Source organism: Dryas octopetala, chromosome 1, assembly GCF_963921425.1.
Source record: "Dryas octopetala chromosome 1, drDryOcto1.1, whole genome shotgun sequence".
Lineage (NCBI taxonomy): Eukaryota > Viridiplantae > Streptophyta > Magnoliopsida > Rosales > Rosaceae > Dryas > Dryas octopetala.
In genome coordinates this window covers 11,416,231-11,432,956 of record NC_141366.1, presented here as the reverse complement: position 1 = coordinate 11,432,956, position 16,726 = coordinate 11,416,231, and the positions used below count along the sequence as shown (strand labels likewise).

At 33.3% G+C, this 16,726-nt stretch overlaps 3 protein-coding genes and 1 pseudogene across 4 annotated transcripts; all 4 read right to left on the bottom strand.

Moving 5' to 3' along the window:
- Positions 1-90: 90 nt before the first annotated feature.
- On the bottom strand, positions 91-2,820 carry LOC147297832 (cytochrome P450 CYP72A219-like). The gene is made up of 5 exons (XM_086229608.1): positions 2,493-2,820; positions 2,146-2,363; positions 1,751-1,995; positions 928-1,315; positions 91-611 (listed from the first exon to the last, which is right to left on the bottom strand). Exons 1-5 carry the CDS (start codon positions 2,773-2,775, stop codon positions 186-188), a joined length of 1,560 nt encoding a protein of 519 aa, XP_086085734.1. The 5' UTR covers positions 2,776-2,820; the 3' UTR covers positions 91-185.
- Positions 2,821-7,387: 4,567 nt separating this feature from the next.
- Positions 7,388-10,372, bottom strand: LOC147297831 (cytochrome P450 CYP72A219-like). Its single transcript, XM_086228889.1, has 5 exons — positions 10,035-10,372; positions 9,689-9,906; positions 9,287-9,531; positions 8,480-8,867; positions 7,388-8,154 (listed from the first exon to the last, which is right to left on the bottom strand). Exons 1-5 carry the CDS (start codon positions 10,321-10,323, stop codon positions 7,729-7,731), a joined length of 1,566 nt encoding a protein of 521 aa, XP_086085015.1. The 5' UTR covers positions 10,324-10,372; the 3' UTR covers positions 7,388-7,728.
- Positions 10,373-12,074: 1,702 nt separating this feature from the next.
- Positions 12,075-15,020, bottom strand: LOC147297830 (cytochrome P450 72A225-like). The gene is made up of 2 exons (XM_086228897.1): positions 14,883-15,020; positions 12,075-12,612 (listed from the first exon to the last, which is right to left on the bottom strand). The coding sequence occupies exons 1-2, from the start codon at positions 14,886-14,888 to the stop codon at positions 12,187-12,189; spliced, it is 432 nt and encodes a 143-aa protein (XP_086085023.1). The 5' UTR covers positions 14,889-15,020; the 3' UTR covers positions 12,075-12,186.
- On the bottom strand, positions 14,900-16,299 carry LOC147297829 (cytochrome P450 CYP72A219-like; annotated as a pseudogene). The gene is made up of 4 exons (XR_015121740.1): positions 16,285-16,299; positions 15,567-15,765; positions 15,304-15,438; positions 14,900-15,133 (listed from the first exon to the last, which is right to left on the bottom strand). The product of XR_015121740.1 is annotated as a cytochrome P450 CYP72A219-like (transcript).
- Positions 16,300-16,726: the final 427 nt, after the last annotated feature.

Genomic DNA, 16,726 nt, shown 5'->3' with positions numbered 1-16,726 from the left:
TGTCCAAGCACTGAAAATTTTGTAACATTATATATAGGAGCTATGAAATATACTTCCCTTTAGCTACTAAAATCTTAGTAACTTTATATATAGGAGCTAGAAATATACTTACCTTTTGTTACATTAATATGTAGTTTAAACAATGGCTGAAGCTAGCCTGAAGGGTTGTAATTCAGAAGTACTATTCAACGTTTATGTAAAATGATATGAGCACCATATAGTGGTTGAAGGGTTATTAGTGAGGAAGGAGCATGGGCATAAGATGGAGAGAGCTCAAAGGTGAAGTGTTGTAAAATCAATGCCATGGCCATTTTAGCTTCTATCATACCAAAGTTTTGTCCAATGCAAGTCCGAGGACCCCCTCCGAAAGGGAAGTATGAAAGTTGGCCCTTTGTTGCCTTTGAAACTCCTTCTGAAAACCTCTCTGGCTTGAACTCCTTTGCATCTTCACCCCACAGCTCTTTGTCATGGTGAACAAGCAGTGCGGGCAACCCAACATCAACTCCAGCCGGTAATGATAATTTTCCGAGCTGTGTTTGCTTGTGAGTGGTTCGTGAAAGTGTAACAACTGCTGGGTATAATCGAAGAACTTCAAGTAAAATCATGGTTACCTGAGGCATTATACACTCAAAAGTTTATACATATTATAGAAATCCATTACACCCAAGTAAAATCCATCTACAACATGCATCAAGCAACTAAAATAATCCAACAAATAAATGAGATGAAAGTTGTTTCATCTACTCATCATGACATTCAAAAGTTTAGAGAAGCCAATGCAGGGGTAATTTTATTTTATTTTTCATCTGTTTTAAACAGGGACAAGAAAAAGTGAACGAAAGGAAAACAAGATCAAAGAAGTAGAGGAGGAGATAAAGTTCTGGTAATTTTATAAGCTTGTCATTCTCATGTATTGTATATACTTACAACTTTTAAGTGATTCAGACCATCCACGTCTGGTTTGCTGCTTCCAAAGACTTGCAGAACCTCATCTCTTGCACGAACTTGCCAATTCGGATTCTGGCTTAGTAAAACCATTGTCCAAACAAGCAACACTGAAGTGGTCTCTTGCCCCGCGAAGTAAAACAGCTTACACTCGTCAATCACATCTTGAATACTCATCCCAACCTTTTTGTTGTTCCCATGTTCCTGAATTTCCTTGACATTGGATTCCATAAGTATACCCAATAAGTCATCTTTAGTGGCTTCACCGGCCTTAATCGCCTCTTCTCTTTTGTTTATAATACCCTTGAGTAAACCTTTTATTTCCCTGTCAATTTCCTTCATCCTCCTGTTCATCTTAGTTGGTAGAAACCTGGATAAAAACAGTACTACTTCAGTGATTTTGTGAAGACATATGAAGAAGACAAGTACACTTTTCAAGCAATATACTCATTGAATATGTTTAAACTAGGAACTACAACAGAAGCTATAATATAAAACAGGGCATCCATTGGTTCAATCACTAGCAGACGTGAGATATAACATGTTTGAGTCTAATTAAGTAGGAACGTATAGGCACATGACTACTGAAGTGATCTATATTACAACTGAAATTCTCTAGTAGTCTTGCAGCCTTTGTACTAATGTGACAAAGAAAGCTTTGTAATATGGTTTCAAATGTTGTATGAATATATAAAAGCCTTTATACTAGTAGGCTCATTCATATGGGTAATGAGCCTAGTTTAATTACCAAAAACAAAACTTTATCTAGCTAGAGTTACTAGTTCAACACCAGTAGTTTAATTACCTCCATCCTGGAATGTAAACACTCTGCATAGCTTTCATTAGAAGTTGTGCTAGCTCTTTCAGGAGTAGAAATATTTTCATTCCTTCTTCATAACTACTTCCAAATGCTGTCCGAGAAATCACATCGGCCGTCAAATTTTTAAGATAAGGCCACACATCCAACTCATATGAACCCTCTTTGGGCACCAACCTCTCCCATTCATTGATCATCTCAGCACAACTTTGGTAAAATAGCGGTAACATACGCTATACACAAAAAAAAAAAAAAAAAAAAGGGATTTGATTAAGAAAACAAATCAAACCATAAATTATAAACATATATGGTAATTTGAATAAATGCAATTGTACTAAAATTTCCAGAAACTTAGATAAATATTATAGGCAAGAGTGGCATACCTTTAGCTTCTCCAAGTGGAATGCTGGGTTGATAATCTTTTTGTGTTTAGCATATTTCTCACCTTCAATGTTTGGAAGACCAGTTGCTAGATACTTGAGAAGTGGGTTTGCTAGTGGCTTCTCAAATTCATCATATCTGTTGAATATATCTTTCAACTCTTCTGGATTCATGATAATCACCCTTGGTATGGGGCCATTCCAAAAAAAGGAATTCTTGCCTGCAATTGTTATTATTTTTTTTTTTTTTTGGACTTAAAATTAAGAAGATTTACACGTACAATACCCCATAACCAGAATAGACACAAATACAGATGTAGAAATTTTTAAGGATGTAAAAGAAACACTACCATAAGTGTTCACCGTTTGATGGAGAAAGGGGATGACATATGGAGCTATATCATGGGAGGTGGAGAGGTTGATGGGCTTGGATTTTGCTTGTTTAAGCAACATATAGCTCTCCTTGGAGTCTCCAAACAAAAGCCTGTAGGAATTGCCCACAAGGCCTTGCTGCCTGAGGCATGATTCCAGTTTTTTTGGCCTCAACCACACCCAATTCATCACCCACCATGCCCATGTTAGTATGCTCACAATAACGACACTCACTGTAACACTCACCACTGAGACTTCCATTTGTGTGTGTGTGGATAAGAGCTAGAGCCTGTGTGTGCGAGAGAGATAAGGTGGGTTCTACACTCAGAAATATTTTCCCAGCCTCAATTTACATATATATATATATATATATATATTTTTTTTTTTACTTTCATTAAAGAGATGTAACTAACTCATTTTTTTCACCCTCCTTCCCATTTAAAAGTACGAAGATTTATTCATATGCTAAATTGCTTAAATGTGTAAAAAAAAATTGTCAAACACCTTAAAGCTAAAGCATAAATCACTTTTTTAGATTAACCTTATAACGTGACTTCATGATTCAATGGTTAAATCTATCAATCAGATTAAAATTGAATTTTCATATAGTGATTTCTAGTAAAAAGCACCGACTAAATGGTGGCCTGTGTATGACACTTTAAGGATCACTCCTTGTCCATGTCCATAAGCACAGTTCCAGCCACAACGTTTTGTCCACAATTGATATTTAGTCTGCTTTCTTGACTTAGAGTCTAAGAATCAAAAAAAATTTGTCCACAACAAAATCTGTCACTTCCCCTCTTCTCCTGCCTCTTGTTTGTGGTCTTTGCCGTGCCATATAAAGTAGTTATAAACACCGAGGAATAAAATTTCGGATTTCGAGAAAATTTTGATGGAAATTTTGACAGAAATTTCGAAAATTTTTAAATTTCGACAATAATTAGACGGAAATGACGAAAATTGCTATCAAAATACGGAAATTTTGAATGAAACTTTACCATATGTTTATTTAATATATTATCTACTAAATTGATAAAAAACATTGAAGAAACCAAATTATATAGTAGATTTTATGTGATATAAGATGAATATAGTACACACTGAAGACAAATACTGTTAAATAAAATTAGTATATTATTTATACTCTATAATCTGTATACTAAACCCTATGTATTTTATAATCTATATTCTATATTGTTTAGGATATGGTATATGATATTAGGGTTTAGGCCTTTTAAGATATTTTAAATTATTTTTTATATAGAAATATATTATAGTTTATGGTTTAAAAACAACTAAACGAAACTCCAAAACGGCCAAATAAAACTCCAAACCATTTTTTTCTTTACAATTATCCAAAGGCTCCAAACCCCAATCAATCCTAAACTTTTTAATTTTTTTTTCTTTTTTCTTTTTTTTTCCTTTTTTTTTCTTTTTTTTTTTTCTTCTTTTTCTTTCTCTCCTTTCCTTTCCTTTCTTCTCCCCCGAGTCTCCAGTTCAACAGCTATTGTTTTTTCTTCATCCTCTCTCTCTCTCTCTCTCTCTCTCTCTCTCTCTCTCTCTCTCTCTCTCCCTCCCCCTCTGTCGTCGCCCCCCCGCTGTCGCCCCCCGCTGTCGCCCTCCTGCCGTCCAAAAACCCAGATCTCAGTCTCACCGCTTGTCGCCCAGCTTCCCCCCGCTAGTCTCCCTGCTAAGGTTTCCATTTTTTTTCCAAAAACCCAGCCTTCCTTCCAAAACCAGATCTGTCTCACCGCCGAAAATTTCGACGAAATTTCAAAAATTTCGCCGAAATTATCCCGAAAATTTAACAAAAATGGGTTTCGATTTCGACACCCCAAAAAATCGAAATTTTCGATGAAATTTCACAGAAAACTTCGAAATTTAACACCTTGATAAACACATATATGAATGACATCATCATTTTGAAATTGAGTGGCTCCTGTCATCTTGTGTCGTTTCTTTTTCTTTTTTTGGCCACTTGTGTCGTTTCTTTTTACAATCACAATAGTTATGTCACTTTGAGCAGAGTAACGCTAATTCCAACAACCACTGGTTTTCGATCACAATAGTTATTTTACGATTTATTAACCAAAATTATTTTTCATTCTTATAAATTTTTTATTTTAAATTATTATCTATAAGTATAGGAATTAAATTTCATTTTTTTAGGGTGTTAAAATCGAAACACATGTTTAATAATTTTTCGGGAAGATTTCGCCGAAATTTATCGAAATTTTCATATTTTCTATTTTCTCCAACTTCAGAAATTCACCAAAAATAGCTCGAAACTCCAAATAATTTACCGAAAAATTCTACGGACTCGTATTAATGAGTACTAATTTCCTATAATCTCAAAATAGTCAAATTTCTTTCAAAAAAATTATGAAAAATTCTACTCTTATAATTTAATTCTGAAAAAATAATAATCGTCAAATTCTTGAATTTTCATTTTCTAAAATTCTTTTCCACACAACTAAGCTCTAGAACCACAACCAAAGGTCTAAGTTAGTTAAAATAAATTTAAAGAAATTTCTAATTCCTTTAAACAAACCTTAAAACAAATTTGAAAAATTTAAGTAACAAAATTACCAAAAACCAAAATTTGGGTTGTTACACTTAGTGAAGACAAAGCTTGGCTAAGTAAAAGACACGGGAAAAAAGGAAGGAAAGATAAAAAATAAAAATAAAAAAACTGAAGAGAGAGGCACGGGGAAAAAAAGTAAGGAAAGAAAAAAAATGAGGAGGGGTTTGGGGCCTTTGGGCAATTGGAAAGAAGAAAAAAAGGTTTGAGATTTCTTTTAGTTATTTTAAACCTTAAACTTTAATACATTTCTATACAAAAAAGTAATTAAAAGTATCATAAAGGGCTTAAAACCTAATATCCTAAAAAATATAGAGTATATAGGGTTTAATGTATAGATTATAAAGTATAAAAAGTATTAGGGTATATAGAATATATAGAGTATTAGGGTTTAGATTTTAGTGTATAATTAAATTATACAATATAAAGAATATACAAATTTTGTTTATTCATTATACTAATTTTATTTAACAGTATTTGCTTCAGCGCGCATTATGTTCACCTTATATCACATAAAACCTACTATATAATTTGATTTCTTCAATGTTTTTTATCAATTTAGTAGATAATATGTTAAATAAACATATGGTAAAGTTTCATTCAAAATATCCGTATTTTGATAGCAATTTCCGTCATTTCCATCTAATTTCTTTCAAAATTTAAAAATCTTCTAAATTTCCGTCGAAATTTTCATCGAAATTTTCTCGAAACTCGAAATTTTATTCCTTGTCTATAACTTAGACTCGTGTCTTATTTTACCTTATTCCTTTAACACCTCTGTCAAAAATACTGACGTGGCACGCTGGATGTATGCCACGTGTCACATCTTTAATTTTATTTTCATATTTTTGCTATTTTTTTATTTTTATAAACTTTGAAAATTAATTAAAAATAGCTCCGGACTACGAAAAATTCCTACGAACTCATCTTGACTAGTACTAATTTACTATAGGGTCAAAATATCAATTTTTTCTCTGAGTGTTTCCAGAAAATTTGAGAAGTCCCAATTTATTTCTAGAAAATTAAGTAAAATTTCTCACTATTAAATAAATTCTAGAATTTTCGTAAATTCTCGGACTTCACAAAAATATTTTGGAAATTACCAAAAACTTGTTTTAGAGAATTCTTTTGAGATTTTATAGAAATTGTAAAATTTTTCTAAAATTTATTTTATAGAGGGAAATTTATTTTCCTCTAAGACCAAAAGGTCTTTTGGGTAGCAAGTGTTCACGAGAAATGTATTGTTAGTTTTTAGAAGACCAATGGTGTAGACCTCGTATTTTTTAGGGTTCGGGAGATTATCCTATGAATTTGCAAAGAGTCTAGAGTATTGTAATTTTTTTAAAATAAATTTGGACTTCTCAAATTTTCTGAAAACACTCAGAGGAAAAATTTGTATTTTTACCCCATAGTAAATTAATGCTAGTCAAGAAGAGTTTGTAGGATTTTTCTGAGTCCGGAGCTATTTTTAATTAATTTTCAAAGTTTATAAAAATCAAAAAATAGAAAAATTTTGAAAATAAAATAAAAGATCTGACACGTGGCGCACATCTAACACGCTACATCAGCATTGTTTACGAAGGTGTTGACGGAACAAGGTAAAATGAGACATGGATATAAGTTATAGGTGGTAACCTGAGACAAAAAAACTTTTAGGTGGTAATTTAGAAATGAAAAACAATTTTAGGTAATAAATCGTGAAATAAGCCTATTTTATATATGAAAAATGTAACATACCAGTATACCACGTGACATACTTATATATGCAAGCATTTGAGACAAATTTTGGAATAGAGTAACGAGTCCGTTATAGAGTGGAGATTTGAATATAGTACATTTTTAATATTGTATAAAAAGATTACTAACCTAATAATTAGTTGGCACGTGTGAATTAAGATGGAAAAATTTTAGCATAAAAATTCTAATTATATCACATGCTGCAGTTGAGTTGAGGATGTCTTTTAATTTTTTTCCAACATACTTTATGTTTTGTTCAATAAAGAATTTTTCGTCAAAAATTGATCACATGCCAAGCATGTGACCAATTTTTAAGGGTAAAAGCATTTTTTTTTTATACCAAAAATAAAAATATAATACTAAAAGAACTAACAATAATTTAAAACGAAAAGAAAAACAAACATAAAAAGTGCATAAACCCTCCCATACCCCACCTCACCTCACCTCACCTCACCTTTTCGGCCACCGATAGGCCCTACCAGTCGGCGACCCCCTCCCCCCACTCCGGCCTCTCCTATCTCCCTCATGCCGCATCTCTCTCCTTTTCTCTGTCTTTGTCTCCCTCACTCCTCATATGTTGCATCTCTCTATTGCTCACAATATTTCTTCCCGTGGTTGCTGCAATCTCTAAGTTGTGTTGTTGGGTTTGTTTTTGGGGATGATGGTAGAGTTTATTTGGGATTTTCCTTCATCTTTTGTTCCTGCAACTTTATGGTGATCTGGTTTGGTTGTTGGCTTTGGGGCTTTAGTGGAATTTGGCTGACGATTTCTCGGTGGCTTGTGGCGGCATGTGTTTTGCAGCAACTGATGATGTGTGGGTTTTTCATATTTGGTTACATTCATACATAGTTTAAACAATGGCTGAAGCCTGAAGGGTTGTAATTCAGAAGTACTAATCAACGTTTATGTAAAATGATATGAGCACCGTATTCTGGTTGAAGGGTTATTAGTGAGGAAGGAGCATGGGCATAAGATGGAGAGAGCTCAAAGGTGAAGTGTTGTAAAATCAATGCCAAGGCCATTTTTGCCTCCATCATAGCAAAGTTTTGTCCAATGCAAATTCGAGGACCCCCTCCGAAAGGGAAGAATGAAAGTTGGCCCTTTGTTGCCTTTGAAACTCCTTCTGAAAACCTCTCTGGCTTGAACTGCTTCGCATCTTCACCCCACAGCTCTTTGTCAAGGTGAACAAGCAGTGTGGGCAAGCCGATTTGGACTCCGGCCGGTAATGATAATTTTCCGAGCTGTGTTTGCTTGTGAGTGGTTCGCGTAAGTATAACAACTGCTGGGTATAATCGAAGAACTTCAAGTAAAATCATGGTTACCTGAGGCATATATTATACACTCAAAAGTTTATACATATCATAGAAATCCATTACACAAGTAAAATTCTTAAATTCATCTACAACATGCACCAAGCAACTAATATAATCCAACATATAAATGAGATGAAAGTTGTGTCATCAACTCATCATGACATTCAAAATTTTAGGGAAGCAAATGCAAAGGGTAATTTTATTTTATTTTTCCTCTGTTTCTAACAGGGGCAAGAAAAAAAGATCAAAAGGAAAACAAGGTCGAAGAAGTAGAGGAGATAAAGTTCTGGTTATTTTTTTAAGTATATCATTCTCATGTATTGTATATACTTACAACTTTTAGGCGAGCTAGGCCATCGATGTCTGGTTTGTTGCTTCCAAAGACTTGCAGAACCTCATCTCTTGCACGAACTTGCCAATTCTGATTCTGACATAGTAAAACCATTGTCCAAACAAGCAACACTGAAGTGGTCTCTTGCCCCGCGAAGTAAAACAGTTTACACTCCTCAATCACATCTTGAATACTCATCCCAACCTTTTTGTTGTTCCCATGCTCCTGAATTTCCTTGAAATTGGATTCCATAAGTATACCCAATAAGTCATCTTTAGTGGCTTCACCGGCCTTCATCGCCTCTTCTCTTTTGTTTATAATACCCTTGAGTAAACCTTTTATTTCCTTGTCAATTTCCTTCATCCTCCTGTTCATCTTAGTTGGCAGAAACCTTCATAAAAACAGTACAACTTCAGTCATTTTGTGAAGACATATAAAGAAGACAAGTACATTTTTCATGCAATATACTCATTGGATATGTTTAAACAAGGAATTACAGCAGAACCTAGAATTAAAAACAGGGCATCCATTTGGTTCAATTACTACTTGACATGAGATTTAACATGTTTGAGTCTAATGAAGTGGGAACAAATAGGCATATGACTACTGAAGTGATCTATATTACAATTGAAATGCTCTAGTAGTCTTGCAAACTTTGTACAAATGTGACAAAGATGTGACAAAGAATGCTTTGTAATATGGTTTCATTTGTTGTATGAATATAATCATTCATATGGTTAATGAGCTTAATTTATCTAGCTAGAGCTACCAGCTCAACACTAAAAGGGAATAAAGTTTAATTTTAATTACCTCCATCCTGGAATGTAAACACTTTGTATAGCTTTTATTGTCAGTTGTGCTTGCTCTTTCAGGAGTTGAAATATTTTCCTTCCTTCTTCATAACTACTTCCAAATGCTGTTCGAGAAATTACATCGGCTGTCAAATTTTGAAGATATGGCCACACATCCAGCTCACATGAACCCTCTTTGGGCACCAACCTCTCCCATTCATTAATCACCTCACCACAACTTTGGTAAAATGCCGGTAACATACCCTATACCAACAAAAAATAAAAAAACAGGGTATTTGATTAAAAAAACAGGGGATTTTATTTTAAAAAAAACAAAACAAAACAAAACAAATCAAACCATAAGTTTTCAACATTATATTGATATGTTCATAAATATTGTAGGCAAGAGTAGCTAGCATACCTTTAGCTTCTCCAAATGGAATGCAGGGTTGATAATCTTTCTGTGTTTAGCCCATTTCTCACCCTCATAGTTTGCAAGACCAGTGGCTAGCAACTTGATAAGTGGGTTTGTTACTGGCTTCTGAAAAACATCGTATTTATTGAAGACATCTTTCAGCACTTCTGGATTCATGATGTTCACCCTTGGTATGGGCCCAATCCAAATGAAAGAATTCTTGCCTGCAAGTTTTTTTTTTTTAAACCTAAAATTAAGAAGGTTTACACATACAATACCCCATAACCAGAATAGACACATACACAGATGTAGAAATTTTGAAGGATGTAAAAGAAACATTAATTTGGCATACCATAAGTGTTCACAGTTTGATGGATAAAGGGCATGACACGTGGCGCTATATCATGGGAGGTGGAGAGGTTGAGGGGCATGGATTTTGCTTGTTTAAGCAACATAGAGCTGTCTTTCATGTCTCCAAACAAAAGCCTGTAGGAATTGCCTGCAAGACCTTGCTGCCTGATGCATGTTTCCAGTTTCTTTGGTCTCAACCACACCCAATTCACCACACTCCATGCCCATGTTATTATGCTCACAATAATAACAGTCACTGCAAATGCAACACTCACCACTGAGACTTCCATTTTTGTGTGTGTGTGTGGATGAGAGCTAGACTGCTAGAGTTTGTGTGTGTGAGAGAGATAGAGGTGGGAAGTGCATGCTTTTATATATAAACTGATTTTTAGTAAAAAGCACAGACTACATTTTAAGTTTGAGGAAATTACACATTTAGTCCAGTTATTTTATACCTAATTTAATTTTGGTCCATAATCTTTTTTAAGTTCTGTTTTAGTCAACTAATTGTTTCACTTGTTCAATGAATGTCCAGATTTGTTTTCTCAAATTTGGTCTGTCTTTTACCCTATCAAATCTCATCTAAATTCAGCAAACATATACTTGTTTTAAAGCTATGCATTTCTTCTTTACAACCATATAAAGATCATTTTAATTGGAGTTTTAAAACTCAAGATAATTGACCCCAAAGTAAGATACCGGAAACTGCCAATTTTTCAAATTTCACCCAATTTCAATTATCTTAGATTCTAATACTCCAAATTTGTTTTTATGACTAAGAAATGATGAAATATAACTTATACTTTAATTATAATTTAAGAAAATATAACCCAAAAGATTTAAAGTCACAAATCTGAATCTTTATTGAACAAATGAAATAATTAGTAGACCAAAACATAATTTAAAAAAGATCATAAACTAAATATAAAATAAGTTAACCACATCTGTAATTTTATCTTTTAAGTTATATAGTGGCCTGTGTATGAGTGTATGACAATTAAGGATCACTCGTTGTACTGCTGAAAATCAAACAAATTTGTCCACAACATAATCCATGACTTCCCTTCTTCAGCTGCCAGTTATTTGTGTGTACGAGGCTAGATATCGTCATATTTTCATATTCTTTTTTTTTTGGGTCGAATCATATTCGATATATATATATTATCTTTTATTGTTGAATCATATTTTCATATTAATTATTTTTTATTGTCGAGTCACATTTCCATATTCATTTATATAATCATATCGTTTCTTTTGGGCAATATTCATATAGTAGCTAGTGGGCAACTTTCATTATTTTTTTGGTCGAATCGTATGTTTATATAATTATATCACACACACAATTTAATGTGTGTGTACGCGCGAGGTGATAAGCTAGACTAGCTAGTGGCGCCAAGTGTGCTCAGCTCTGACGCATGAAATCGGCTCATGCATATCTCTCTCTCTCTCTCTCTCTCTCTCTCTCTCTCTCTCTCTCTCTCTCTCTCTCTCTGGTCTTTGCGGTGCCACATAAAACATCATCATTTTGAAATTGAGTGGCTCTTGTCATCCTGTGTCGTTTCTTTTAATCACAAACACAATATTTATGTCACTTTGAGCAGTGTAATACTAACCTCTCAATCTCTCATCACTGGTTTTCTCTCTTATTTTATACATGAAATATATGACATACCACGTGACGTTTTTATATATACAAGCATTTGAGACAAAAAAATAAAAATTTGGAGCAAAAGTAATGACTCCGGCCACTAAATTAATGGTAGAAAAAAAATATCAATAAACTAATAATTAATTAATATGCGTAAATTAATGTCGGAGTTATTTTGGCCATTGAATTTAGGTATTTAGTCACAATGCACTTTAACACTATTTAAATCCCCTTGTTATTCAATTTCGTTTATTAAAAAGGTAAAAGTGTAAAACAATACATCATAAACAAAGAGAAGAAAATTGAAGAATTAAAAATAACTAAAGTACTAAAATTAACCCTTCATGAGACTGTTGTGACATTACAGAGCTATCAAATATATGAAGGGTTATATACTAAAAACAACTCTAGCCTTTTGCTAATTAACATGTACCTAGTTTAAACAATGGCTGGTCAGCCTACGTTATTAGTATGAAGGTTTATAATTCACAAGTACTTATAACCATCAACGTTTGTGCAAAATCAAATGAGCTCCGTATTGTGGTTGAAGGGTCATATTTGAGGAAGGAGCATGAGCATAAGATGGAGAGAACTCAAAGGTGAAGTGTTGTAAAATCAATGCCAAGGCCATTTTTGCCTCCATCATAGCAAAGTTTTGTCCAATGCAAATTCGAGGACCCCCTCCGAATGGAAAGAATGAAAGTTGACCCTTTGTTGCCTTTGAAACTCCTTCTGAAAGCCTCTCTGGCTTGAACTCCTTCGCATCTTCACCCCACAGCTCTTTGTCAAGGTGAACAAGCAGTGTGGGCAAGCCGATTTGGACTCCGGCTGGTAATGATAATTTTCCGAGCTGTGTTTGCTTGTCAGTGGTTCGTGAAAGTATAACAACTGCTGGGTATAATCGAAGAACTTCAAGTAAAATCATGGTTACCTGAGGCATTATACACTCAAAGGTTTATACATATCATAGAAATCCATTACACAAGTAAATATATTCATCTACAACATGCACCAAGCAACTAACATAATCCAAAAAATAAATGAGATGAAAGTTGTGTCATCAACTCATCATGACATTCAAAATTTTAGAGAAGCAAATAAATGCAAAGGGTAATTTCATTTTATTTTATCTCTGTTTCTAACAGGGGCATGAAAAAAGATCGAAAGGAAAACAAGGTCGAAGAAGTAGAGGAGATAAAGTTTTGGTAATTTTATAAGCATGTCATTCTCATGTATTGTATATACTTACCACTTTTAGGCGAGTTAACCCATCGAAGTCTGGTTTGTTGCTTCCAAAGACTTGCGCGAACTTGCCAATTCTGATTTTGACATAGTAAACCATTGTCCAAACAAGCTAGCAACACTGAAGTGGTCTCTTGCCCCGCAAAGTAAAACAGCTTACACTCCTCAATCACATCTTGAATACTCATCCCAACCTTTTTGTTGTTCCCATGTTCCTTAATTCCTTGAAATTGGATTCCATAAGTATTCCCAATAAGTCATCTTTAGTGGCTTCACCTGCCTTCATCGCCTCTTCTCTTTTGTTTATAATACCCTTGAGTAAACCTTTTATTTCCTTGTCAATTTCCTTCACCTCCTGTTCATCTTAGTTGGTAGAAACCTTCATAATAACAGTACAACTTCAAGTCATTTTGTGAAGACATATGAAGAAGACAAGTACTACATTTTTCATGCAATATACTCATTGGATATGTTTAAACTAGGAATTACAGCAGAAGCTAGAATATAAAAACAGGGCATCCATTTGGTTCAATTACTACTTGACATGAGATTTAACATGTTTGAGTCTAATGAAGTGGGAACAAATAGGCATATGACTACTGAAGTAACTGAAATGCTCTAGTAGTCTTGCAGACTGTGTGTACAAATGTGACAAAGAAAGCTTTGTAATATGGTTTCATTTGTTGTATGAATATAATCATTTCATATGGTTAATGAGCTTAGTTTAATTATCAAAAACAAAACTTTTTCTAGCTAGAGTTACCAGCTCAACACTAAATATCCAAGGAATTAAATTTCGTTTTTTTAGGGTATCGAAATCGAAACACATGTTTAATAATTTTTCGAGAAGATTTCGCCGAAATTTACCGAAATTTATCGAAATTATCGAAATTTTTATATTTTATATTTTCTAAAACTTCAGAAATTCACCAAAAATAGCTCGAGACTCTAAATAATTCACCGAAAAATTCTACAGACTCGTATTGATGAGTACTAATTTCATATAACCTCAAAATAGTCAAATAGCTTTGAAAAACATTATGAAAAATCCTACTCTTATAATTTTATTTTGAAAAAAATAATAATCACCAAATTCTTAAATTTTCATTTTCTAAAATTCATTTTCACACAACTAAGCTCTAGAACCACAACCAAAGGTCTAAGTTAGTTAAAATAAATTTAAAGAAATTTCTAATTCCTTTAAACGTACAAACCTTAAAACAAATTTGAAAAATTTAAGTAACAAAATTACCATAAGCCAAAATTTGGGTTGTTACACTTAGTGAAGACAAAGCTTAGTTAGGTAAGAGACACGAGAAAAAAGGAAGGAAAAAAAAAAAAAGACTGAAGAGAGAGGCACAGGGAAAGAAAAATAAAAGAAAAAAAATGAGGGGAGGTTTGGGGCCTTTGGGCAATTGGACCTTAAACCTTAAACTTTAATACATTTCTATATAAAAAAATAATTAAAAGTATCCTAAAGGGCTTAAAACCTAATATCCTAAAGAATATAGAGTATATAGAGTTTAATGTATAGACTATAAAGTATAAAAAGTATTAGGGTATATAGAATATATAGAGTATTAGAGTTTAGATTTTATGTATAATTAAATTATACAGTATAAAGAATATACTAATTTTGTTTATTCATTATACTTATTTTATTTAATAGTATTTGCTCCAGCGCGCATTATATTTACCTTATATCACATGAAACCTACTATATAATTTGATTTCTTCAATGTTTTTTTATCAATTTAGTAGATAATATGTTAAATAAACATATGATAAAGTTTCATTCAAAATTTCTGTATTTTGATAGCAATTTTCGTCATTTCCATCTAATTTCTGTCGAAATTTAAAAATCTTCGAAATTTCCGTCGAAATTTCCATTGAAATTTTCTCGAAACCCGAAATTTTATTCCTTGACACTAATAGGGAATAAACTTTAATTTTAATTACCTTCATCCTGAAATGTAAACACTCTGTATAGCTTTTATTGTCAGTTGTGCTTGCTCTTTCACAAGTTGAAATATTTTCTTTCCTTCTTCATAACTACTTCCAAATGATGTTCGAGAAATTACATAGGCTGTCAAATTTTGAATATACGGCCACACATCAAGCTCACATGAACCTTCTTTCTTTAAGCACCAACCTCTCCTATTCATTAATCATCTCACCACAACTTTGGTAAAATGCCGGTAACATATCCTATAGCAACAAAAAAAAAAAAAAAAAAAAACAGGGTATTTGATTAAAAAAAAACAGGGGATGTTATTAAAAAAAATGAATAAAACCATAAGTTTTCAACATTATATTGATAATTTGAATAAATCAAATTGTTCATACATATTGTAGGCAAGAGTAGCTAGCATACCTTTAATTAGCTTCTCCAAATGGAATGCTGGGTTGATTATCTTTCTGTGTTTAGTCCATTTCTCACCTTCATAGCTTATAAGACCAGTAGCTAGCAACTTGATAAGTGGTATGGGCCCAATCCAAATGAAAGAATTCTTGCCTGCAAATATTTTTGTTCTCTTAAAAATTTAAAATTAAGAAGATTTACACATACAATACCCCATAACCAGAATAGACACATATACAGATGTAGAAATGTTTAAGGATGTAAAGAAACATTTGGCATACCGTAAGTGTTCACAGTTTGATGGGTAAAGGGCATGACACGTGGCGCTATATCATGGGAGGTGGAGAGGTTGAGGGGCTTGGATTTTGCTTGTTTAAGCAACATAGAGCTGTCTTTCATGTCTCCAAACAAAAGCCTGTAGGAATTGCCTGCAAGACCTTGCTGCCTAAGGCATGTTTCCAATTTCTTTGGTCTCAACCACTCAAAGATTTGATTTTTTTACAGAAATGATCTTTAATTGATTATCTAAAAAGTGAACGATTTCGATCATGCATCAGCATTGCCGAAATCAAAATTTGGAGGGATGGGGTGACCTTGAAATACCCACTAGAAGTGACCCAAATATTTTCCTTTATATATAAACTGATTTTGGGTAAAAAGCTAGTGGCCTGTGTATGACAGTTAGGATCACTCCTTGTACTAAGTTATATTAATTACAATTCCAGCCAGAACGTTAGTCTGTACGTGTTTCTTTAGTGTTAGATAGAATTTGTCCCCTTCCCCACCCAATGTGATGAATAGCAACCCCCACATTCAATGGTGACTGTGCCAGCAACTTTTCTCTTGACAGTGTGTTTGTTTGGAGTTGCTATGACTTTTCATTTTCTTTGTTTTGTTCAATTATGTTTCCCCAACATTGCTTACACATTTGCAGAGTTTGTCTGGTTCCTATATTAATTCCCATGTAATGGAATCACATGGTATACTTCCCCTCAATACAATTAGACCATCCATCACCTCCACATGGAATCATGGAATCATTATTAATTTGATTGACTCTTTGCATAAATGATCTTTTAATGAAACCGTGGGTCCTTTTAAGTCACATAATGATGATAAAGTGCTGATTTGTGTCCTAAGTCACATAACGATGATAAAGTGCTAGGAAATTTCTCCACATGTTAGAGAAACTTACATATAAACCCTAAACCCAAAATTATATATTGAGCTCCTTGTCTGGCAAGGTCTATAGAATTCCAGCTGCCACAACCTTTAGCCTGTGGTTTTTGACTGAATATACAGCAATTTTCTTTACCAAAAAAAGTTAAAAGCAATTTTGTGAATGTGATTTTGTCCTTCTCGTAAGCATGAGTATTAAATATTGAAATATCATATATATATCACAGACAGCCAGCAACAATAGTACTATCTACAAGTGAGT

Bases quoted from the DNA above. Each gene is read 5' to 3' on its own strand.
- LOC147297832 (XM_086229608.1), bottom strand. From the start codon at position 2,775: ATGGAAGTCTCAGTGGTGAGTGTTACAGTGAGTGTCGTTATTGTGAGC. The intron at 1,996-2,145 runs GTATGCCACTCT...TTTTGTGTATAG, and splicing joins TCCACTTGGAGAAGCTAAAG to CGTATGTTACCGCTATTTTA. The intron at 1,316-1,750 runs GTAATTAAACTA...GTTTTTATCCAG, and splicing joins GTTTACATTCCAGGATGGAG to GTTTCTACCAACTAAGATGA.
- LOC147297831 (XM_086228889.1), bottom strand. From the start codon at position 10,323: ATGGAAGTCTCAGTGGTGAGTGTTGCATTTGCAGTGACTGTTATTATT. The intron at 9,907-10,034 runs GTATGCCAAATT...AAAAACTTGCAG, and splicing joins TCAAACTGTGAACACTTATG to GCAAGAATTCTTTCATTTGG. The intron at 8,868-9,286 runs GTAATTAAAATT...GTTTTTATGAAG, and splicing joins GTTTACATTCCAGGATGGAG to GTTTCTGCCAACTAAGATGA.